Here is a 22,771-nt window from a genome sequence, read left to right on the forward strand (position 1 = left end):
AGCGCGGGGCCGGCCCTTCCCCGAGTGGCTTCAGTCCTGGCTGGTTTTAGTTTTGTTTGCACAAAAAGACCCGCTGCGGGGAGGCGCCCCCCCCCCCCCCGGCGGCCGCGGGCCGACCACGCATGCGCAGCGCCGTGGGCCGCCGGGGACTCCAACTCCCGCCGTGCCCCGCGCGCCTCCCGGAAGTGGCCGCGCGGGTCGGCGGCGGCCTCGGCGAGCCGGTGGGCGTGGGGGGCGGCAGCGCGGGTCCGATGCGGAGAAGCGGAGCCCGAAATGGCTTCGGCGGGAGGCGGCGACCGCGAGGGCGCCGTGCCGGACGCCGACCGCCCGCACCCGCGGCCCTTCCTGATCGGGGTGAGCGGCGGCACCGCGAGCGGGAAGGTAAGGCCGGCCGGGCTGGGCGCGCAGGGCCGGCCCGGGGCGGCGGAGGGGCTGCAGGCCGAACCGCGCCGTGTGTCCGCAGTCGACTGTGTGTGAGAAGATCCTGGAGCTGCTGGGGCAGAACGAGGTGGACCACCGGCAGCGCCAGCTGGTCATCCTGAGCCAGGACCGGTTCTACAAGGTCCTGACGGCCGAGCAGAAGGCCAAGGCCTTGAAGGGGCAGTACAACTTCGACCACCCAGGTAGATCGGGCCGCCGGGGGAGCGCGGCTGCGGACAGGCCCGGGGACCCCTGCGCCCCGCCCCCCGCGGCCCCGGCTGCGCGGTGAGGCTGGGGGCCTTGCTGAGCCCGGTCGGGAGCCACTGCCTCCCCCCTGCCGGCCCGCGCTGCTGCCCCGGGCCCCGTGCTCGGAGGCTGGGGGGTGGGGCAGGGAGACACCTGCCACTCGGACACGATCCCTCCCTGGCCGGCCGGCCCGCGCTCCCAGGGCCTCCAGCAAAGGCCGGTCGCTTCCCGGGCTTCCCGGTTCTCCCCGGGAAGAAAGCGGGCGGAGGCCTCGCGCCCTCCTGGAGCTGGCTGCTCGGCTTGCGGGCGGGACGGAGCCGGCAGAGGGTCCCGGCGCCGCCTGGTGTGCGCCCAGGGGCGGCCTCTGGTCTGGGTGCCCCCTCGGGTCCTCCACCCCAGCACCGCGGTCCCGTGCGCCCGGGCACCTGCTCATCCCGCCTCTGCTCCCCGGCCCACAGACGCCTTCGACAACGACCTGATGCACAGGACTCTGAAAAGCATCGTGGAGGGCAGGACCGTGGAGGTCCCAACCTACGACTTTGTGACCCACTCGCGGTGAGCAGGGGCTTCTGGGAGGCCCAGCTGGGCCTGCCGTCTCTTCCCGGCTTCCAGGCTGTCCCCGAGGTGGTTTCTGCGCCCCCCAACCCTGCCCCTGCTTTTTTTTTTTTTAAAGATTTATTTATTTATTTGAAAGGCAGAGTGACAGGGAGAGACAGATTATCCACCCCTGGTTCACTCCGCAGATAGCTGCAGGATGGCCGGGGCTGGGCCAGGCCACAGCCAGGAGCCTGGAACTCCATCTGGGCCCCACGTGGGTGAGGGCCCACGCACTTGAGGCGTCTTCCACTGCTTCTCCAGGCACATCCAGCAGGGAGCTGGATTGGAAGCAGGGCAGCCGGCGCCTGAACTGGCAGTCGCATAGGATGCCGGCATCACAGTGGCGGCTTAACCCACCATGCCGGCGGGCTGGCCCCCGGTGTCCGTGCCAGGCGGAAGTGGTCGTGCAGCAGGGCTGTCCCCCGTCCCCCGCAGGCTGCCCGAGACCACGGTGGTCTACCCTGCGGACGTGGTCCTGTTTGAGGGCATCCTGGTGTTCTACAGCCAGGAGCTCCGGGACATGTTCCACCTGCGCCTCTTCGTCGACACAGACTCTGACGTCAGGCTGTCCCGGAGAGGTGAGCGCCGGGGCCGGCCGGCCGGGGCGTGGGGGTGACCGTGGGCGGCCTGTGTGCCTGGGGGTGACCGTGGGCGGCCTGCGTGCCCCCGGGTGGAGATGACCGGGTCCTGGCGGTGACCGTGGGCGGCCTGTGTTCCTGGGGGTGACCGTGGGCGGCCTGTGCGCCCCGGGCGGAGCTGGCTGGATCGTGGGGGTGACCGTGGGCGGCCTGTGTTCCTGGCGGTGACCGTGGGCAGCCTGTGCATCCTGGGTAGACTGGCCGGGTCATGGGGGTGACCGTGGGCAGCTTGTGTTCCTGCGGGTGACCGTGGGCGGCCTGTGTGCCTGGGGGTGACCGTGGGCGGCCTGCGTGCCCCCGGGTGGAGATGACTGGGTCCTGGCGGTGACCGTGGGCGGCCTGTGCACCCTGGGTAGAGCTGGCCGGGTCGTGGGGGTGACCGTGGGCGGCCTGTGTGCCCCCGGGTGGAGATGACCGGGTTCTGGGGGTGACCGTGGGCGGCCTGTGTGCCCCCGGGTGGAGATGACCGGGTCCTGGCGGTGACCGTGGGCAGCCTGTGCACCCTGGGTAGAGCTGGCCGGGTCGTGGGGGTGACTGTGGGCAGCTTGTGTTCCTGTGGGTGACTGTGGGCGGCCTGTGTGCCCTGGACGGAGCTGGCTGGATCGTGGGGGTGACTGTGGGCGGCCTGTGCGCCCCGGGCGGAGCTGGCTGGATCGTGGGGGTGACCGTGGGCGGCCTGTGTTCCTGGGGGTGACCGTGGGCGGCCTGTGTGCCCCCGGGTGGAGATGACCGGGTCCTGGTGGTGACCGTGGGCGGCCTGTGTGCCCCGGCGCGGTGACCGTGTGCCCCCCGCCCCCACAGTTCTCCGGGACGTGCAGCGAGGGCGGGATCTGGAGCAGATCCTGACGCAGTACACCACCTTCGTAAAGCCAGCCTTTGAGGAGTTCTGCCTGCCGGTAGGACACCCCTGCCCCTCGGGACGCAGCTGTGGAGCCCAGGGCTGGGGGCCGAGTCCCAGGCCACTCAGTGTGCCCTCGCCCTGGCCAGGCGTCTGACCTGGGAGTGTTCGCTGGCCTCGGCGCGAGCGCGGAAGCAGTGCTGTCTCCCCCTGAGCGTGGCCACCCTTGGGCTTCTGTGCTGGGCAGGGCGTCGCCTACCTGGCCCGGGAGCCCGTAGTCAGCACCGAGGGAGCAGGGAGCCCCTGGGATGGGAGAGGCTCCTGCGGCTCCTGCTCCGTCCAGCTTCTCCGGGTGCCCCCCAGCACCTGCGCACCCTCGGGAGGAGAGTGCTCACGGACGCCTCCTTGTGTCTTGCAGACCAAGAAGTACGCGGACGTGATCATCCCGCGCGGGGTCGACAACATGGGTAAGCGGCCTGGGGACCTTGGGGCCTTCGTTGGTGCCTCGTGCCCTTGCTGGCGGACAGGACAGCGTCTCGCAGGCTCTGGGTGGACACGGCCAGCGAGCGCTGTCTGCTGAGCCGAGGGTCCTGTGCTGTGGGGTGGGGTGGGGCAGGGCGGGGCGCTGGGCGGAGCAGGTCCGGGCGCTGGGCGGGGCGGGTCCAGGCCTGGGGCGGGGCGGGGCGCTCGCCCAGCGTTGGCCCTGGGCTGGCTTCGAGGCCGGGGCCGACCCGCTGCTGTGTGTCCCGTGCTGCAGTCGCCATCAACCTGATTGTGCAGCACATCCAGGACATTCTGAACGGTGACATCTGCAAGTGGCACCGCGGGGCCAATGGGAGGAGCTACAAGAGGACCTTTTCTGAGCCGGGAGACCACCCTGGGGTGCTGACCTCGGGCAAGCGCTCGCACCTGGAGTCCAGCAGCAGGCCCCACTGAGGGCTGGGGCGGACGCGTGCAGTCGGGGGGCCGGGCCTGGGCACGCGCCTGCCCCCGGAGCGCAGCCACCGCCTCCTGTCCACGTGTTCCGGGGCGGTGCTGGGACCAAGGCCCTCCTCTGGCGAGCGGCCCGGCCGTGTCACTCGCACTCGGGCCGGCGGCTGGGCGTTCCTGAGATTTTCACCTGCGTCACGTCTGCAGGTTTAAAGTCTCGGTCACGGTCACTGAGAACGCCACAGGGCGTGTGCTTGCCCGCGGGCTGCCCTGAGAGGCTTCCAGAACCATCCGTCCCACACACAAGCCCGACGCAGGCATTTGCACGAGAACGCCATCGGTTTACGTGTTACGTGGCTTCGTGCTTTGTTCCGTTTGCGGCGCAGGGCTGGCCGGGCCGTGAGCCGGCCTGGTGCACCGAGGGCGCCCCCTACCCGCCTCGCCTGAGCGTGAGAGGCAGGGCCCTGGGGGCAAGCAGCACTCCTGACCAGCATCCAGGTCACAGGGCCGGCTGTCCTGTGGCCGGGCTGTCCTGTGGGTCAGGCCCAGGAGCCCGCGTGGAGTGGCCGGGCCTCGCAGTCTTTGAGCCCGAGGCGCTGTCTGGACAGGCCGTTCCCTGCAGAGCCCGGGCCCATCCAGGCGTGCACTGACCACAGGGGTTCAAGGCCAAAGCCAGCTGGTCTCCCCCACGCCCATCCCGAGCTCACAGCCTCACCAAGGACCTGTGTGTGGCGCCGTGCTGGCCTCTCGCGGTGCCGCAGGCGTGGCACCTGACACGGTTTGCTCCGTGGCTGGTTTCTGACACTGTTAACAGTTTGGTTAAGTTCATGCTCTTTTGGAGGGAGAATCAATAAATTTAATAACACCAAATACGAATGGCAATTTGTGCTTTTTATTTATATAAAAATTGGCCAATTTGGGGCAAAGAAATGTACGGGTGACAAAGCTTGGCCACTGAAGGGGAAGCCGCCACCTGGCGAGGACGCAGCCACGCGCGGCCAAGGGCGCTCCGTGCGCCTCATGGCAGGGCTAGGAGCCGCTGGGTCCTGCGGGCTCCAGCAGACAGCGACTGGCTCCCGCCGACGGGGTCCGAGTGACCTGCCGGCCCTTCTGTTCCTGCTGCCTGGGGCGGCCCTTGGCCGCCAGTGTCAGAGGCTGTGGCAGCCCCGGTTCTTCATGGAGTGAACGAGGTGGCTGAAGGTGCCCTGCCGAGTACAGGAGGAAGCACAGGGCAGTCTGCCAGCCCGGGTGGGCTGAGCGCGCTCCGCTCCAGGTGAGTCCGTCCTTGCTCGTCCCCGCCCAGCACACCGGTTCTTTGCCACCGCCTCGCTTTGCTAGTGTTTCCGGATCAGGATGTCCCAGCTGTCTTTCCAGCGAAGGGCCTGGAGTTCACCTGGGGAGAGCGACCTGTCTCCATAGGTCAGCGGGCGCAGCGTGCTGGACACGTGGCACGCGGACGAAAACCAGGCCACGACCAGGGCGCTGAACAGGCTCTTGTGCAGCTGGGACCTGCGGGTGTCAGGACAGAGAGGCACACACAGCGGGCTCGGCTCGGCCCTGCCGGGCGGGCCTGGCACCTGCCACCCACTGGCCACGGCCAGTGGTTTTTTGTTTTTTGTGTTTTTTTAATTTTTTGACAGAGTTAGTGTGAGAGAGAGAAAGGTCTTCCTTCCATTGGTTCACCCCCAAAATGGCCGCTATGGCCGGAGCTGCGGCGATCCAAAGCCAGGAGCCAGGTGCTTCTCCTGGTCTCCCATGCGGGTGCAGGGCCCAAGCACTTGGGCCACCCTCCACTGCCTTCCCGGGCCACAACAGAGAGCTGGCCTGGAAGAGGGGCAACCGGGATAGAACCCGGCGCCCGGACCGGGACTAGAACCCGGGGTGCCGGTGCCGCAGGCGGAGGATTAGCCTAGTGAGCCGCGGCACCGGCCAGTGTGTTCTACAGCAGGTGTCGAGACCCCTTGTCTACGTGCTTTCTGCCACCTGATCACATCCTGCCTGGGAGCCCTGAGCACGGCCCTCCGTGCTCCTGCTGTCACCAGCCCGGCCACATCACATCCAGCTCCCCTGCCGCCCCCGGCCCGGGGGTCCTCTGGGCCAGCGCCCACTGTGAGCCTGCAGTGCCTCGTGGGTATGCCTTGTGTGCCCTGCCCAGTGCCCTACCTGCACAGGTGGTCCCGGACGTGCTGCAGGACCACCGGGGTCAGCAGGAGCTGGAAGCTGAGTGCGGGCAGGTAGTGGTAGAGGAAGAGCGTCTTCTCGGTCAGGAAGAAGGGCAGGTAGTTGACGGCCCAGCCCCCGACGCACAGAGCCCCGGCCAGCAGCCAGCGCAGCCACACGTCTGCGAGAGAGGACACCCGTGGGTCCTCCCAGGCCTTCCCTCACGAGAACCTGCCGGCCCCTTGTGCACCACGGGCTCCCTGCGATCTGGCCTTGGCCACCTGCTCTCCGTGGCGTCTGAGCTCCTCTGGGACCTGTGGGGGCACCCGCAGGGCAGGGCAGCCATTTGGCTCCTGACAGCCCTTGGGCCGGGCCCCAGGACGCTGGCCCCGCCCCCACCAAGCAGGGGGGGACCCCTGGGAAGACTGAAACCAAGAGGGGCCAGGGAGGGTGCCCGTCGGGAGGAGGAAGCGCGCTGACCCTCCGGGAGGTCGCGGATGTTCCGCCGCCGCCGCAGCAGGTACCAGAGGAAGAGCAGGGCGTAGAGCAGGGTGGCGAGGCCAGCCGACGTCCAGACCACGACGTTCCCCAGCAGGTGGATCTGGGCCTGCAGGCGCAGGGGACAGCGTCAGCCCCGCCCTGCCTGGCTGCCAGCCCGGACACCCCCACAGGGACGGGAGACGGGAGCGGGAAGCAGCCTTTCTGAGGGGCAGTGCTGCCCAGAGAAGGGGAAGGGGGCTGGGGTGGACAGGGCCTGCCCTCCCGGGCCTCGTCCTGTGGCCGAGCAGTGCAGAGCGGCCGCGGGGCTCGCAGTGACTTCCCCACCGGCCGCGGACAGGCGCACCGTGCGCGGGCTTCTGTTTTCCAAGGGAAAGTGTGGGTTACGGAAAACCTCTGTGTGGATTTCCAACATTGCTGGTGCTGAAATAAGTTTCTCTGAATTCTGCTTGCTGGTAACTTTTTTTTTTTTTTTTTAATTTTTGACAGGCAGAGTGGACAGTGAGAGAGAGAGACAGAGAGAAAGGTCTTCCTTTGCCGTTGGTTCACCCTCCAATGGCTGGCGCCCCGGGCTGATCCGAAGCCAGGAGCCAGGTGCTTCTCCTGGTCTCCCATGGGGTGCAGGGCCCAAGGACTTGGGCCATCCTCCACTACAGTCCCTGGCCACAGCAGAGAGCTGGCCTGGAAGAGGGGCAACCAGGACAGGATCCGGCGCCCCGACCGGGACTAGAACCCTGTGTGCCGGCGCCGCAGGCAGAGGATTAGCCTGTTGAGCCGCGGTGCCGGCCGCTGGTAACTTTTTGAAGCGCCCCGCCCAACGCACTCCCCCACAACAGCCAGCCGGCCGGCGTGCTGGGCTCTGGCCTCGGCACCCGCGGGGGCACTGGCCGGGCTCCGGGGCACTCGCAGAGTGGCAGGTGCTCGGCCCTCGCCACCTCGTCACACCGGCCCCAGAGATGCTCAGCGCAGTTCCCAGGGGCCCACGGCTGCGACGGCCACTTACGCTGGTGCGGGGGTGCAGCCAGTAGGCGATGTTGGTGTCCAGGGTGACCCAGTCCAGGGGGGAGGAGCTGTACTTGTGTTCCGAGTCCTCGCTCCTCAGCGCCAGCATCTTCCACTGCGACAAAGCCCAGAGCTGGAGACCCGACGGGACAGGCGGCCGCCCCCGGGGCAGTGTCGGGCCAGAACCAGCACTGCGCAGCGGGAGCCCCCAACTCTAACCCTGGCTGCAGCCGGGGGGCTCGGGCCTCGGCCAGCCCTGCAGGACGAAAGACGGGACTCAGGCTGCCCACGGTCACGCTGCCCGTCCTGCCCACGTGCCCCGGCCACAACAGGGTCACGCCATCACCCAGGTGTCCTGTCTGTGTGCCCGAAGCCAACAGCGCCGTCTGTGTCACTCACGCGGGCGTCTGAGGTTCCGGGTTCCAGACTGCCAAGGTCAGGGCCCCGCAGCCCGCAGCGCTGCCCCACCCCCAGCGCCAGGCCTCCCGGCCGCACCTCACCTGCAGCTCCGAGAATCTGGCCATGAAGCTGAGGTTCCGGCTGATGTCCACCTGAGTCGGGGAGTGCAGCTCCACCTCCCTCTCCCTCTGCTCCTGGCCTGAGGAGAGAGGCGTGGACAGGGCTGAGTCCCCTGCTTCTCCGACAGGCCACTGCCAAGCTCCTCACCACCCCACTCAGCCCGGCCCGCGGTGCAGGGCTTGGTGGGAACCGTGGGGGAGCGGGGGAGCGAGCTGCTGGGCGGAGCCGGGGCCAGCCTGGGGCGGACTCACTCCGGCCGTAGCGGTGCTCCTCCACGTTCCACACGGTGCTCTCGCCCCGGGACACTCTCTCCCCGACCACCTCCAGCTGCCGGAACCCCCAGTCCGGGAGGTGTGCCCCGCTCAGCTGGCGACAACAGGGACAGACAAGGGCTCCGCTCAGCCTGGGGGCCTCCCGGTCCCTGTGGCCAGCAGCTGTGCCCCTGCATATACCTCCCACTTCCTTCCACGTGAAATGGACAGGGCAGTGACCCTGGCCACGGCTCCCACCCGGCAAGAGCTGCTTCAGCCTGGAGTTCCGTGAACGGATTCTAAGCCACAGACCACGCCCGCAGCACGGGGCAGGCGTCCCGCACACACGTCGGAGTGCCTGGATTGAGCTCCTGACTGCGCTTCCTGTTATCGCAGACCCTGGCAGGCGGCAGGTAACCGGCTGGGGCCCGGCCCTTCCCCAGGCTGATCTCAGCTCCTGGCTTCAGTTGGCTTCAACCCAGGCATGGCAGGAGTCAAGGGCACAGCGTTCACCTTTAAGACGGCAGACGTGTTCAGGTGCACGAAGCGGACCTCCGACAAGATGGTCTTCCAGATCTCCGTGTCAGAGTTCCTGTTCACGATGTCCTGTGGGAGCAGAGCGGGTTGGGCATCCCCTCCTCCCCCGATTTCCTTAACGGAAATGAAGACCCGAGCCGGGGACCAGCCCCCAGACGGGAGGGAAGCTGAGGGGTCGACCCTGCACAGGCCTGGGGACCTAGGGGTGTTCTTCCTGACCCCACGACACTGCGTGTCCCCCAGGGACCCGTGGAGAAGGGGTGTGGTCCTCCCAAAGGCTGCACACGGCTGCTTTCCACAGAGCCTCCAGGCCCGATGTGCGTGGGCCTCTCTGTGGCTCGGCGCGGGCCCTGCTGCAGTGAGGAGCCCGCTTCCCAGCTGCGCAGAGCAGGGAGCGCCGGCCCAGTGCCACGGGAACATCGCAGCCCAATGGCCCGGTCTCTCCCCAGGGAGACCCTGACAAGGGCAACTTGCTAACACCCGGGGGGTGGGGGTGTGCAGCACCTGGTCTCCGGGGTGAACTGGTGAGAAGTCAGGGGCACCCTGGCCTGGCAGGGCCACACCGAGCAAGCACAAACCACCTACAACCTCTGAGCAGGGGCAGGCCCTCCGCCCAGGGGCTGCGAGGCCGGGCAGGACGCCTGCGCCTGGAGCCTGGGTTCAGAGCCTGCCTCTGGCTCCTGACCCAGAGCCCCTGGAAGGCAGCAGCTGATGCCTCCAATGGCTGGGTCCCCGTCACCACGTGAGAGACCTGGACCGAGTTCCCAGCTCCCAGCTCTGGCCCGGCCCAGACCTGGCCGTTGCGGGCGTCTGGGGAGTAAGCCAACACATGGGGGCTCGCTCTCTCCATCTCTGAGCTGAATGATGAGAACGAGAACAGCTTGGAGCGGAGCCCTTCCTCTGACCAGGAAGCCACTCGGAGGAAGGGGCTGCTCCCCGTGAAGACCCCGCCCTGGCCTCAGCGTTCCCCGCGGCACGCACCAGCCTCCAGAGGTTCTGGGAGGGCATGGAGATGTTGTAGTCGATGTAGCAGGACACCTCCTGGGCGTGGGGGCTCAGCGGGGCCGCCACGTCGTGCCTGGAAAACCAACGCCGACGCCGCACGCTCGCATGGATCCCCTTGTGAGCCGCTCCTCCGAGGCCGGGCCACGAGTCCACGCTGCAGGGGGCTCTCGGGAAGGAGCCGCCGGCCCACGGCTGGGGTGTGCCACGCGGCATGGCTGTGGCACTGGCCAGCGCCCAGCAACAGACACTGGGAGACAAGGCTGTCCAGAGACCCAGCACGCACCTCCTCCGATTCCCTCACTCGGCCACGGCTCACCACGCTCAGCGCCAGAGACCAAGCCAGGCGCGCCACAGGGAGACAGACAGGACGCGTTTCTCAGGGAGGCGACGTCTCAGCCGCTCCCGGGGGACCCGCGACTCTGGAGGGGAGCAGTGCAGAGGGCCTGAGGGGCCACACTTGGTCACTTGGGGCCAACACGGAGGCCAGGCCAGGGGGACGGGGTGGCACACAGCAGGGTCACAGAGGGCTCGGGCGAGGAGTGGGTCCCTCAGGCTGAATGGGCTGTCGTATCTGTCGGAGGCGAGGTGGGGGCAGGAGGCGGCCTCTCTGGGGTCACTTCTGAAGGTGGACACGGCAGGCGACAGGAAGGGAGGGAAGACAGCCACGGGCATGCCGGGGACCGGGCTCTGCCAGCGAGAGCTGGGCCAGCGCAGCTGCCTGTGGAGACGGCGGAGCTATGCCGCGGCTGTGGGTGCTCACGGGAGAAGCGGAACTGAGCCAGGAACCCAGAGTCACTAGGGCTCTCCCGGGTGAGCGCCCTGGGAAGCTGGGTGGAGGTGGCCGGGGCAGTCGGCGGCCGGGGAGAGGTGAGCGCAGGACAAAGGGCCTCGGGGAGGAGCCGGGAGGAGCTGGGACGGCGGACCTGAGCCGCCTTCGTGGCCGTTCAGCCGCAACCTTAAACTCTTCTCGGAGCGTGGCCGCGTGGCCTGGTGGCCGGGACGCTGCTCGGGACGCACCCGGCCCACGTCCGCGGGCTGGGATTTGGGTCCCGCTCGGCCAGATGCGGCGCTGCCTCTGCCCCGCTCCCCTCCCCACAGCCGTGCGGCACTCACGTGTTAAGGAAGCGGGTGGTCATGCCGTGGACCAGCTGCACGAGGTCTCCGTGGCGCACGGGTCTCGGGGGGCTGCTCACCACTAGCTGGTGCCTGGGAAGACGTGGCACTGTCAGGGTGGCGCCGAGCTCAGCGCCCTCCACGGCAGCTCTGGGAGTGGCGAGAGCTCTAAACCCACACGTCGGAGACGCATGGCCCTCAGCCTCCCGCTGCCACACAGCTCGGGAGAGGCCGTGGAGCACGCCCGGCGCACACATCCTGCTGGACGCCCCTGAGCCCCGGGCCACTTTCCAGACTTCCAGGGATTCCGCGGGGCCTCTGGCCCCCTGGGCTGCTCCCCGTTCGCGTACGAGTGCTACAGAGGTGTGCACAATGTGGCTGCTGCCAAGGCGTCCTGCAGCCAGAGCGATGCTGTCACTCATGACAGCACCGAGTTCTGTAGAACTGCACCGAGCACCCGTCACGGCCCAGGGCTGAGCACACGCTGAGCCAGCCGGGCACCGTCCACGCGGTGAGTGGGAAGCAGACAGTGAGCAAGGGACCCGCACAAGTCAGCCACCGTGCAGCTGCGGGTGTGAGGAAACTGGTGGGGACGCGGTGGGGAGGGCGGTACTGCGGAGAGGCTGGTGAGGGAAGCCCCAGGGGAGCTCTCGCCCTGCTGAGAAGGGGCAGCCGGACAGCACAGGCGCCCGCCCTGATCTGAAGGTGCCGAGGGGCAGGTGCCCAAGTCTGGGGCCAGGGGAAGCTCGGAGAGGCGTGAGAGCAGGAGAGAGTCCGCGGGGGCTGTGGATGCTGAAGGCAGGAGTGGGGCAGGGAGGCCCCCACTGAGGCCTGGGCAGGGGTGCAGGGAGGGGCGTGGCCATGAGCCAAGGGGAGACCAAGGGACTGAGCCCTCACCAGCCAAGAGCAGATCTTCCAGGCCAGGGGCCGAATGCGCCCAGGGAGGGAGAAGGGGGCGGTGCAGAGCGGCCAGGCTGGGCCCAGACCCGCGCTCACCTCCCGGGGTCCTTCACGATCCACCAGTTGTTGACGTCTTTGAAGGGGTAGCAGGTCACCTGCTGCTGGTGGGAGCTGCCTCGGCCGTTCTCGTAGCTGCGTGGAGAAGCCAGGGACGGTGTCCGCAAGGGGCCCGGGGGCCCGGCGAGGTACGCGGAGCAGGGGCAGAGCCCACGGTGCCACACTCGGGAATCTCCACCTCATGGGGGACCAGAGCCGGGGCCCAGTGTCCTGTGCTCTCATAACTCCCCCACGGAAAGGGAAAGCCGAGCTGGCCCACCGCTTACATCATGGGGTAGGTGTTCTGGTGAGAGTGAAGCCAGCAGGGCAAGGGTTTGCCGGAGACGCTCCTCAGGGTGACCTGGGACCCGAAGGCCACCTCCAGCGGCTGGCCCTGGGTGATGCGCGCAAGTCCTCCCTAGACAGAGAGAGAGGTGGGCAGGTGAGAGGGAGGGGACCCGTGGGCCAGAGCCCCGGAGCCGCAGGTGTCACTAACACGGACCTGCAGTGACCTGTCCACCGTGTGATCGTGTCCCACGACAGCACAGAACAATAATCAGAGCTCCTTCTGAGGCCGGGCACCCGGCTAACCCGCCCGTCCCGAGTCCTTACAAACATCCGATGTGACGGGGCAACTGCCATGTCTGCGTGGATGAGAAAACCAGGAGAGCTGGGGCACCGCACGGCAGAGGGCCTGGTTCAAGTCCTAGGTACCCACGCTTGGGGCACCGCACGGCAGAGGGCCTGGTTCAAGTCCTAGGTACCCACGCTTGGGGCACCGCACGGCAGAGGGCCTGGTTCAAGTCCTAGGTACCCACGCTTGGGGCACCGCACGGTAGAGGGCCTGGTTCAAGTCCTAGGTACCCACGCTTGGGGCACCGCACGGCAGAGGGCCTGGTTCAAGTCCTAGGTACCCACGCTTGGGGAACCCACGGCAGAGGGCCTGGTTCAAGTCCTAGGTACCCACGCTTGGGGCACCGCACGGCAGAGGGCCTGGTTCAAGTCCTAGGTACCCACGCTTGGGGAACCCACGGCAGAGGGCCTGGTTCAAGTCCTAGGTACCCACGCTTGGGGCACCGCATGGCAGAGGGCCTGGATCAAGTCCTAGGTACCCACGCTTGGGGCACCGCACGGCAGAGGGCCTGGTTCAAGTCCTAGGTACCCACGCTTGGGGCACCGCACGGCAGAGGGCCTGGTTCAAGTCCTAGGTACCCCACGCTTGGGGCACCGCACGGCAGAGGGCCTGGTTCAAGTCCTAAGTCCTAGGTACCCACGCTTGGGGCACCGCACGGCAGAGGGCCTGGTTCAAGTCCTAGGTACCCCACGTCTCCTGTCTAGCTTCCTGCTAATGCTCCTGGGATGCAGCAACTGACAGCACAAGTCCTTGTGTTCCCGTCTCGCACACACGAGACCTGGATGGTGGTCCTGGCTCCTGGCTCCGGCCTGGCCCAGCCCTGGCTGCTGTGTGCACTTAGGGAGTGAATCAGTGAGTGGAACATCTCTCTGTTTCTCCCTCTCTCTCTCTCTCTCATGATGCCTTTCAAATAAATACATAAATTTGAGAGAGAGAGAGAGAGAGAGAGAGAGATGAGGAAAGCGAGTCTTGGTAAAGGTGAGTCTCTGCCCCCGACATGGAAGTGGCCATCGGCAAGGCTGCAGTAGGGGCTCCCTTGGGACAAGAGTTCCAGATTTTTGGATTTGTTCAGATTTGGGATGTGTGCACAGACTAAAATGCTACAAAATTCAAAACTGAATCACATCAGCACTCACCAGAAGTGTTTTATGTGGGAGCATTGTGGATTTCGGATTTCAGATCGGAGGTGCTCAGCCTGGGCTGCGTTTGCAAAAGTGAATGGCCAGTGAGTGAGCGTCAGGGCTGAGTGAGCATCAGGGTGAGCGTGAGCGTCAGGGTGAGCGTAAGTGAGCGTCAGGGTAAGTGTGAGTGAGCATCAGGGTGAGTGTCAGGGTGAGTGTGAGTGAGCGTCAGGGTGAGTGTGAGCATCAGGGCTGAGTGAGCGTCAGGGTGAGTGTCAGGGTGAGCATAAGTGAGCGTCAGGGTAAGTGTGAGTGAGCATCAGGGCTGAGTGAGCGTCGGGGTGAGCGTGAATGAGCATTAGGGCTGAGTGAGCGTCGGGGTGAGCGTGAATGAGCATTAGGGCTGAGTGAGCGTCGGGGTGAGTGTGAGTGAGCGTCATGGTGAGCGTGAGTGAGCGTCAGGGTGAGCGTGAGCGTCGGGGTGAGTGTGAGTGAGCGTCAGGGCTGAGTGAGCGTCGGGGTAAGTGTGAGTGAGCGTCAGGGCTGAGTGAGCGTCGGGGTGAGTGTGAATGAGCATCAGGGCTGAGTGAGCGTCAGGGTGAGTGTGAGTGAGTGTCAGGGCTGAGTGAGCGTCAGGGTGAGTGTGAGTGAGTGTCAGGGCTGAGTGAGCGTCAGGGTGAGTGTGAGTGAGCATCAGGGCTGAGTGAGCGTCGGGGTGAGTGTGAGTGAGCGTCAAGGTGAGCGTGAGTGAGCGTCAGGGTGAGCGTGAGTGAGCATCAGGGTGAGCGTGAATGAGCGTCAGGGCGAGCGTGTGTGAGCGTCAGGGCGAGCGTGTGTGAGCGTCAGGGTGAGCGTGAATGAGTGTCAAGGTGAGCGTGAGTGAGCGTCAGGGAGAGCGTGAATGAGCGTCAAGGTGAGTGTCAGAGAGAGCGTGAATGAGCGTCAAGGTGAGCATAAGTGAGCGTCAGGGTGAGCGTGAATGAGCGTCAAGGTGAGCGTGAGTGAGCGTCAGGGTGAGCGTGAGTGAGCGTCAAGGTGAGCGTGAGTGAGCGTCAGGGTGAGCGTGACTGAGCGTCAAGGTGAGCGTGAGTGAGCGTCAAGGTGAGCGTGAGTGAGCGTCAGGGTGAGTGTGAGTGAGCGTCAAGGTGAGCGTGAGTGAGCGTCAAGGTGAGCGTGAGTGAGCGTCAGGGTGAGCGTGAGTGAGCGTCAAGGTGAGCGTGAGTGAGCGTCAGGGTGAGCGTGACTGAGCGTCAAGGTGAGCGTGAGTGAGCATCAAGGTGAGCGTGAGTGAGCGTCAGGGTGAGTGTGAGTGAGCGTCAAGGTGAGCGTGAGTGAGCGTCAAGGTGAGCGTGAGTGAGCGTCGCCCGAGGCACCTGAATCCATCCCGAGCTTGCAGGACTTTCCTTCCAATGCTCTCGTGTGCGTGCGGCCCTCGCCCATTTGCCTACGGTCAGTGCCCGAGGAGCAGCGCAGACACGTGGCTCCCTACGCCTCGACGTGGCGCCTCCTCTGGCGGCTCCATGGCACTGGTTCTCACCTCCAAGCTGGCCTGGAAGGCACTGGACATGATCTGGTCGTGGGGCCCGGAGCGGTAGAGCAGCATCAAGTGGACGTAGAAGAACAGCAAGTAGAGGAACAGCGGGAGGACCAGCAAGGCCACGGCGCGGGCGAGCAGGTGACAGAACACACAGACCTGCCGGGAGAGCGTGGGGGTCCCTCCTCCTCCGGGGAAAGGGTCCCCACTTCCCGACGTTGCAGCTTAGAAAACGTTAGGGACAGAAACCCCAGGAGGTGCCCTCTGACCCCACAGGCCGGCCTGGCGCAGCACTGACGTCAACACCCACATGTGACAGAGCCTTGTCGCCGATCAGCTGCCAGGCGTGCACGGCTGCGACGGCCAGCACCAGCAGGTACGTGAAAACACCCATGTACTTGACGCTGCAAGAGCCGCAGAGGTGAAGTTCAGAGGGGACGCGAAAACCCTGGCAGGGAAGACCCGCCCCAGACACGGGCTCCGACTCACCCCACGGCACACGAACACGCCACGCCAGTCAGCGTCAGCCAAAACCACCACGCCGGAGAGAACGGGCTGCAAAGGAAGCAGGGGACGAAGCTGACAACGCTAGGAGCAGTGGCGGCACCGTCCCCGAGAAAGCTCCCCTGGCTGGCTGACCCCATTGTCGCCAAGGACATCCTACTTGTCTAGGAGACTTCTCCAGCGGGTGCTAGTCACGGGATGAGGACGCACTCACGGCGCCAGCCCCCCAGGTACTAGGTGACTCCCGCTGACCCCCAGCTCAGCAAACCACCCAGAATCTCTTCCTTCTTTACTGGGACAGAGCCCCCCCCCCCCCCCCATACCTGTGTTTCTGGGAGTTGGAGAACTTCAGGTAGGACAACACGGCCAACAGGTTAAAAAATATTAAAAGCGATTCCAAGAGCATGAGCCGGGACTGGGTGATCAGGGCATTCTCTGGCACAGAGACAGCACGGGAGCATCAGCTTCACGAAGCACAGACAGGTGCACAAAGATGGGAAAACACTCCTAAAATGGCCAGAGACATCCCTGGGGGCCCCAGAGGGACGGGGTCCAGGAACCCCACAGACACCAAAATCTGCAGACGTCCAAGTCCTTGTATGAACTGGTGTGGGACGTGCGTGTGACATCCGCCCACGCTCACTGCAGACAAAATACTTGTCATTTTTTCAGATATTTTCGACCACGGTGGGTGAGCTTGTGGCTACAGAACCCATGGATACCGAGGGCCAAGAGCGCTGGGCATGAAGGCGGGACGGTCAGAAGTGGGGTGGCTGCAGGGCGCAGGCTCCAGCCCTGCCAGGGCAGCCGACGCTTGGTGCAAACCGTGCCTAAGTGACAGCGACCGCGAACCCGGGCGGGTCCCCTCCCCCGTCTGCAGGAACACAAGGGCTCTGCAGAGCTGCCGCCGGTTCCAACACGTGACACAGGCACGGAGCCATGTGGAGCTGTCACTTAGCAAGCAACCCCTCGTCTGCCTCTACCTCTGGCTTAATGTCGTCTGTCCATCACCCTAAGCAGAGGATCCTTTCTGAAGAGCACCCAGGGGGCCCGGGGGAGGAGGAGAGGGGAAGTCAGTGGTGGGCAGCAAGCTTGGCTGGGGATGGAGGTGCAGCCCCCCCGCCCCGTCTGCCACGGCCACAGCACCACCGCTGCCAGTCAGACCGCACAGTTAGCAGCCCTAGGCCAAGGGGCTGGTGCTGACCCACAGTCAAGTCAGGCGGACCAGACGCACCTCCTGCTCGGGCCCCCTGAAACCCGTAAGCTCACCGGGGCCTCCCACGGCAGCGGTGCAGAGGCCCGGGCGGGGTTCTCCTCTGCACAGCACCCATTCCCCCGGGAACCCAGGTCTCACCGATGAGCATCAGCAGAGCAGCTCCCATGGCAGTGCAGTGGGAGAAGTGGAGCTCAGCCACGATCTGGTAGGCCACGGGGACTGACAGGGCCCCGGCGAGCGCGGGCAGCAGGCGCAGGGACCACACGGGCACGTTGCTGCTGTACTCTGGAGAGGCAGCCACAGGCCAGAGCTGAGGGCGCCGTCTCCCAGCCCACGGCTCATGGGCTCCGCAGGACGAGTCCCAGAGTTGGGGCTGCCCCAGCAACCGGGGGGCTCAAGACAGCACTGAGCTTCCCACGGCCAAGGAGCCCACTCTCCCGAGCACAGGAATGAGACACAGGGTTCTGATTCAAAACTAATGTTCACTGCCTTGTGGCGCCGGCACACCGGGTTCTAGTCCCGGTGGGGCACCGGATTCTATCCTGGTTGCCCCTCTTCCAGGCCAGCTCTCTGCTGTGGCCCGGGAAGGCAGTGGAGGATGGCCCAAGTGCTTGGGCCCTGCACCCGCATGGGAGACCAGGAGAAGCACCTGGCTCTTGGCTTCGGATCAGCACGATGTGCCGGCCGCAGCGGCCATTGGAGGGTGAACCAACGGCAAAAAGGAAGACCTTTCTCTCTCTCTCTCTCTCACTATCCACTCTGCCTGTCCAAAAAAAAAAAAAAAAAAAACCAAAAAACAAACAACAAAGAAAAACAAAACAAAACTAATGTTCAGGCCAGCGCTGTGGCTCACTTGGCTAATCCTCTGCCTTTGGCGCTGGCATCCCATATGGGCACTGGATTCTAGTCCCAGTTGCTCCTCTTCCAGGCCAGCTCTCTGCCGTGGCCTGGGAAGGCAGTAGAGGATGGCCCAGGTCCTTGGGCCCTGCACCCGCATGGGAGACCAAGAGAAGCACCTGGCTCCTGGCTTCAGATCGGCACAGCGCCGGCAGTAGCGGCCATTTAGAGGGTGAACCAACGGAAGGAAGACCTTTCTGTCTGTCTCTCTCTCACTGTCTAACTCTACCTGTCAAATTAAAAAGAAAAAAAGAAACTAATGTTCGACTTACTTAAGAATTTACTCCACTTGCTTCCAAGAACATTAAAGCAAAACACAAAATTTGCCTGTATAAGAGATATCTGGGGGGGCCGGCACAGTGGTGCAGTGGGTTAATCCTCTGCCTGCGGTGCCAGTATCCCACATGGGTGCTGGTTCTGGTCCTGGCTGCTCCTCTTCTGATCCAGCTCTCTGCTAATGGCCTGGGAAAGCAGCAGAAGATGGCCCAAGTGCTTGGGCCCCTGCACCCATGTGGGAGACCGGGAAGAAGCTCCTGGCTCCTGGCTTCGTATTGGCTCAGCTCTGGCCACTGAGGCCATTTGGGGAGTGAACCAGCGGATGGAAGACCTTTCTTTCTGTCTCTGCCTCTCACTGTCTGTAACTCTACCTCTCAAATAAATAAACAAATCTTAAAAAAAAAAAAAAAAAAAAAGAGAGAGGGATAACTGGGGCTGGCATTGTGGCTCAGCGGGTTAAGCCACCGTCTGTAATGCCAGTGTCCCATATGGGCGCCAGTTCGAGTCCCGTCTGCTCCTTGCTAAGTGCCTGGGAAAGAACAGGAAGCTGGCCCACGTACTTGGGCCTCTGCACCCACCGGGGGGACCCAGATGGAGTGCTAGGCTCCTGCCTTTGGCCCGGCACAGCAGTGGTGTTGCAGCCTTTTGGGGAGTGAACCAGCGAATGGAAGAACTCTCTCCCGGTCTCTTCCTCTCTCTGTAACTGACTTTCAAATAACTAGATATTTAAAAAAAAAAAAAAAGATACCTGTGATCAGATGCCACACAATCCAAGACAAAAGTGGGATGAATAATCACCCACCCGGATTCCAGGGCTGTGGCCAGAACTTTCACCCGCTAACCCTCGCCACCCTGGACTCGGACGAGCGGGCTGCACACAGCCATCGCTCTCTGTTCTAACACACGCACTTGAAGAAGGGAAATGAAAATGACCTGTTACCTGCGCCAATTCTGTTCCACAAAAAGTTCCCATCAAATCCTCCTATGTAACCTGGAAGGGGAGAGGAACCCGTCACTCCCTGCAGTGCCATGGCAGGCAATGAGGCGCCGGGACACAGCCGCGGATTCTGCCCCCAACGCCTTCCTCCCGGCAAGCGCTGAGTGTGCCCAGGGCCCTGGCAGGCGGCGGCCGCCTACCTCCCAGCGCCAGCAGCATATGGCCAAACGGTGGTCCACTGTCATCCAGGAAGAAGACGCGTTTCATGTAGAAAGAGATGTACTGCCCGTAATACACTTCGTCAAAACTGCAGGACAAGACAGACACAGACCCACGCTGCACCCAGCACGGAGGTGCCACCATGAACACGGGCTGAGCCGTGCGCCTACAGCGTCGTCCACCCACAGGGACAGCCTGGAGGCTGGCACTCACTTGCTGGACCACACAGATTCTCTCTCTCTCTCGGGTCCTCCATCCAGGAGTGCCCAGCCAGCCAACCGACTGAAAGACCCCCCGGGCCCCATGGGGGCCCCGGCCAGAGATCGCGGTCCTGAGCGGGGTCAGGCCGGGTAGCCGGGTCAAAGAGCGCAGTGTGTGAGGAAGACACACAGGGACCATCGCAGTGAGACGACGAGACAGCCGTGCAAATCTGCTGACCCCAGGGAACCATAACGCTACTGTGTGCACACCCGTTTTGCTTCTAAGAATACTCTTTAAAAAATATTTATTAATTTGAAAGGCAGAGCTACGGAGAGAGGAAGAGAGATCTTCCATCTGCTAGTTTACTCCCTAAGTGGCCACAGCGGCCTGGGCTGGGCCCAGCCAAAGCCACAAGGCAGGAACTTTACCCGAGTCTCCCGTGCACTCAGGCCGTCTTCTGCTGCTTTCCCAGGGGCATTAGCAGGGAGTGAGAGGGAAGTGTGACCACTGGGACTCCACCAGGTGCTCGGGGGGGATGCTGGCTGCAAAGCTGACCTCAGGGGTCATCGTCTTTAAGGGCGGTGTGTGGCCCGGTGTGAGCACGCCTGCAGCCCCGTCAGAGAGCCTGGGAAGCCATGGTGATGGCGCAGACCCCTGGGTCCACGTCCGCCACATGGGAGAGTTGGGTTCAGCTCCTGGATTCCCACTCCTGGCTTCAGCCCAGTGCAGCCCTGGCTGTTGGAAACAGCCGGGGAGTGAAACCAGTGGTTAGGAACTCTCCATTTTTCTCTCTCTCTACCTCTCAAATTAAAAAAAAAAAAAAAAAAAAAAAAAATTAAAGATTTATTTATTTATTTGAAAGGCACAGTTACAGAGAAGCAAAGAGAGACAGGGGGAGACGGCCAGCACCGTGGCTCACAAGGCTAATCCTCCGCCTGTGGTGCCGGCACACCGGGTTCTAGTCCCGGTCAGGGTGCCGGATTCTGTCCCGGTTGCCCCTCTTCCAGGCCAGCTCTCTGCTATGGCCCGGGAGTGCAGTGGAGGATGGCCCAAGTGCTTGGGCCCTGCACTCCATGGGGGACCAGGATAAGCACCTGGCTCCTGCCTTGGGATCAGCGTGGTGCGCCGGCCGCAGCGCGCCAGCCGCGGCGGCCACTGGAGGGTGAACCAACGGCAAAGGAAGACCTTTCTCTCTCTCTCTCTCTCTCACTGTCCACTCTGCCTGTCAAAAAAAAAAAAAAAAAAAAAAGATTGAATTATTGATTTGAGAGGCAGAGAGAGAGAGAATGTTAAGACCCCTCACTTTAGAGATAGATACCGAAGTATTTAAGAACACGATATAACGTCTAGGATTCGCTTCAAAGCCATCTATTGCGTGGAGGAGACTGGCTATGACTGGCAATCGCGGAGGCTGGGTGAGGAATACGTCTGTGACATTTTCCGTAGTCCAGAGTTGAACAGCACAGAACACTACGTGAGCCAGCTGATGAGCGGCCCAGGTCCCATCACGGCAGACAAGGCACGCTGTGACCGTGCTGTCCCGGGCCACACCGGGACACGTGTCATGGGAACACAGTGCACGACACACACGCAGAAGCGCTCGGCGTCACTGGAGACACGCTCTGAGCACACCACCCTACCAAGACTCCAAGTGCGTCAGTTCTCTTCCAGATCTGCACGTGGCCACCCAAGGCCAAGGGCCAGGATCTGCATCTTCCACGGGACCCACTGGCTGGGCCAGGCTTCAGCCGCCACAGACACAGAACACGCTCTGCAGGCGCTGCGCTCAGCACAAGCCCGTCTCTCCTCCCACTGCCAGAAACACCCTGGCCCGGCAGCCCAGGCGGCGCTGGCTTACACCACGGCCCGCGGGTAGGTGAGCTGCCACAGCCGGCTCAGGAGCCCTGCTGCGGCCAGGGCCACGACGGTCAGGTTGACCTCAGCGGTCACCACGACGGGGCGCTTCAGAAACTCCAACATCTCCTGGCTGAGCAGCCTCGGGAGCAGGCCCTGGGGAAGAAGGGAGCAAGTCACCTCCGCGACTTGGCAGGGGGGTCGGGGTCAGGGTCGGCGTCAGGGCACCTGCAGGTGCTGCCACCAGGGTCAGGGGTCAGGGTCCGGGAGGGGCTCAGGGCGTCTGCAGGTGCTGCCACCAGGGTCAGGGGTCAGGGGTCAGGATCAGGGAGGGGCTCAGGGCGTGGGCAGGTGCTGCCACCAGGGTCAGGGGTCAGGATCAGGGAGGGGCTCAGGGCTCCTGCAGGTGCTGCCACCAGGGTCAGGGGTCAGGGGTCAGGATCAGGGAGGGGCTCAGGGCGTGGGCAGGTGCAGCCACCAGGGTCAGGGTCAGGGGTCAGGGTCCTGGAGGGGCTCAGGGCGTGGGCAGGTGCAGCCACCAGGGTCAGGGGTCAGGGGTCAGGATCAGGGAGGGGCTCAGGGCTCCTGCAGGTGCTGCCACCAGGGTCAGGGTCAGGGGTCAGGATCAGGGAGGGGCTCAGGGCTCCTGCAGGTGCTGCCACCAGGGTCAGGGTCAGGGGTCAGGATCAGGGAGGGGCTCAGGGCTCCTGCAGGTGCTGCCAACCAAGGCTTCCACAGACACTCGGGACGCCGGGGGGGACTCGGCGTCTCGGACCCACACTCACTTCAGCAAGTCACTGCACGGACCCCGACCCTAACCCTGCGGGGCACGACCTGGAGGAGACCGCCGCTCCCCGTGCCTCCTCCGGCCACAGCGGCCTCGGCCGCGAACAGCGCCGGGCCTCGACCTTTCCCGGTCTCCCAGCCTCCCTGTCCTCCCGCCCGGGGGGCGCCCCCACAGGCCGCCCCTGCCCCCGACCGCCACCGTCCCCGGGCGCCCCTCCACCCCCAGCGCCCTTCCCCTCACTTCCCAGAGGCGCGGTGCCCACACACACACACACACACACACACGCGTCGGCCCGGCCGCGACCCCTGCCTGGAGGGACATGGCCGCCCCCGCCCCGGCCGCGCTGACTGGCTCTTGGCTGGGCTGTCGTCCCCGGCGCTCGCAAACGTACAAGCGTTTCTCCGGTTCCCGTAGAGTCGCTCCCCGCGCCGGGACCACCTTGGATGCGGACCGTTAGGGACCGGCCAGCTCGGAACTCTGCACCGCCCACCCGTCCTGCTCGACGCTCTACTCGCCGTGTCTGAGGCCGCCTGGTGCGACGCGCGTGCGCAATGGGCGAGGGCCGCGCGCGTGCGCAGGCGCAGGCGCATATGGGTGGTGGGGGGGAGAACGAACCCATTATAGCTGCCCCGGGGTGTTGTGCTCGGTCCTCAGTGCGCTCGGTGCGCCGGTGCCCCGACGCCCATTGCCGCTTCCTGCCGGTGCGCACGCCCACGCAGGTGGGAGGCCGGGGCCGGCGGAGTGGCCCGAGCGGTGTGGGGCGGAGCCTGCTTCGGGCCGCCCCCGCGCGTGCAGCAGGACGGCGGCGGCCACCCGCGTTCGAGGCCCGGCCTCGGCCTGT

General features: G+C 64.8%; 2 protein-coding genes across 14 annotated transcripts; one reads left to right on the forward strand and one right to left on the reverse strand.

The window, feature by feature from the left end:
- The first annotated feature begins 212 nt into the window (after positions 1 to 212).
- On the forward strand, positions 213 to 4,543 carry UCK1 (uridine-cytidine kinase 1). Of its 2 annotated transcripts, XM_062207347.1 has the most exons (7): positions 222 to 381; positions 464 to 623; positions 1,125 to 1,221; positions 1,699 to 1,841; positions 2,703 to 2,797; positions 3,158 to 3,206; positions 3,497 to 4,543. In XM_062207347.1, the coding sequence occupies exons 1-7, from the start codon at positions 274 to 276 to the stop codon at positions 3,673 to 3,675; spliced, it is 831 nt and encodes a 276-aa protein (XP_062063331.1). In that variant the 5' UTR covers positions 222 to 273; the 3' UTR covers positions 3,676 to 4,543. The 2 variants fall into 2 exon arrangements, with proteins under 2 accessions (XP_062063332.1, XP_062063331.1); XM_062207348.1 differs by lacking the exon at positions 2,703 to 2,797 and having other exon boundaries at positions 213 to 381; positions 3,497 to 3,639.
- POMT1 (protein O-mannosyltransferase 1) lies at positions 4,540 to 22,592 on the reverse strand. 12 transcript variants are annotated; one of them, XM_062207343.1, is made up of 20 exons: positions 22,322 to 22,457; positions 21,148 to 21,299; positions 19,070 to 19,176; positions 18,873 to 18,923; positions 16,898 to 17,044; positions 15,867 to 15,978; positions 15,529 to 15,594; positions 15,350 to 15,443; positions 15,043 to 15,198; positions 12,038 to 12,168; positions 11,751 to 11,846; positions 10,755 to 10,847; positions 9,618 to 9,714; positions 8,613 to 8,705; positions 8,100 to 8,214; positions 7,830 to 7,927; positions 7,331 to 7,444; positions 6,310 to 6,436; positions 5,833 to 6,010; positions 4,540 to 5,178 (listed from the first exon to the last, which is right to left on the reverse strand). In XM_062207343.1, exons 2-20 carry the CDS (start codon positions 21,267 to 21,269, stop codon positions 5,004 to 5,006), a joined length of 2,172 nt encoding a protein of 723 aa, XP_062063327.1. In that variant the 5' UTR covers positions 21,270 to 21,299; positions 22,322 to 22,457; the 3' UTR covers positions 4,540 to 5,003. The 12 variants fall into 12 exon arrangements, with proteins under 12 accessions (XP_062063327.1, XP_062063319.1, XP_062063321.1 ...); XM_062207335.1 differs by lacking the exon at positions 21,148 to 21,299 and adding an exon at positions 19,718 to 20,024 and having other exon boundaries at positions 22,322 to 22,398; XM_062207337.1 differs by lacking the exon at positions 22,322 to 22,457 and adding an exon at positions 19,718 to 20,024 and having other exon boundaries at positions 21,148 to 21,164.
- Between the last annotated feature and the right edge of the window lie 179 nt (positions 22,593 to 22,771).

The sequence above is a fragment of the Lepus europaeus genome, chromosome 12, assembly GCF_033115175.1.
Source record: "Lepus europaeus isolate LE1 chromosome 12, mLepTim1.pri, whole genome shotgun sequence".
In the NCBI taxonomy this organism is placed as follows: domain Eukaryota; kingdom Metazoa; phylum Chordata; class Mammalia; order Lagomorpha; family Leporidae; genus Lepus; species Lepus europaeus.

Bases quoted from the DNA above. Each gene is read 5' to 3' on its own strand.
- UCK1 (XM_062207347.1), top strand. From the start codon at position 274: ATGGCTTCGGCGGGAGGCGGCGACCGCGAGGGCGCCGTGCCGGACGCC. The intron at 624-1,124 runs GTAGATCGGGCC...CCCGGCCCACAG, and splicing joins GTACAACTTCGACCACCCAG to ACGCCTTCGACAACGACCTG. The intron at 1,842-2,702 runs GTGAGCGCCGGG...CCGCCCCCACAG, and splicing joins CGTCAGGCTGTCCCGGAGAG to TTCTCCGGGACGTGCAGCGA.
- POMT1 (XM_062207343.1), bottom strand. From the start codon at position 21,269: ATGTTGGAGTTTCTGAAGCGCCCCGTCGTGGTGACCGCTGAGGTCAAC. The intron at 19,177-21,147 runs GTAAGCCAGCGC...CTTGTCCTGCAG, and splicing joins ACCTACCCGCGGGCCGTGGT to TTTTGACGAAGTGTATTACG. The intron at 15,199-15,349 runs GTGGGTGTTGAC...CTCTCCCGGCAG, and splicing joins GCGACAAGGCTCTGTCACAT to GTCTGTGTGTTCTGTCACCT.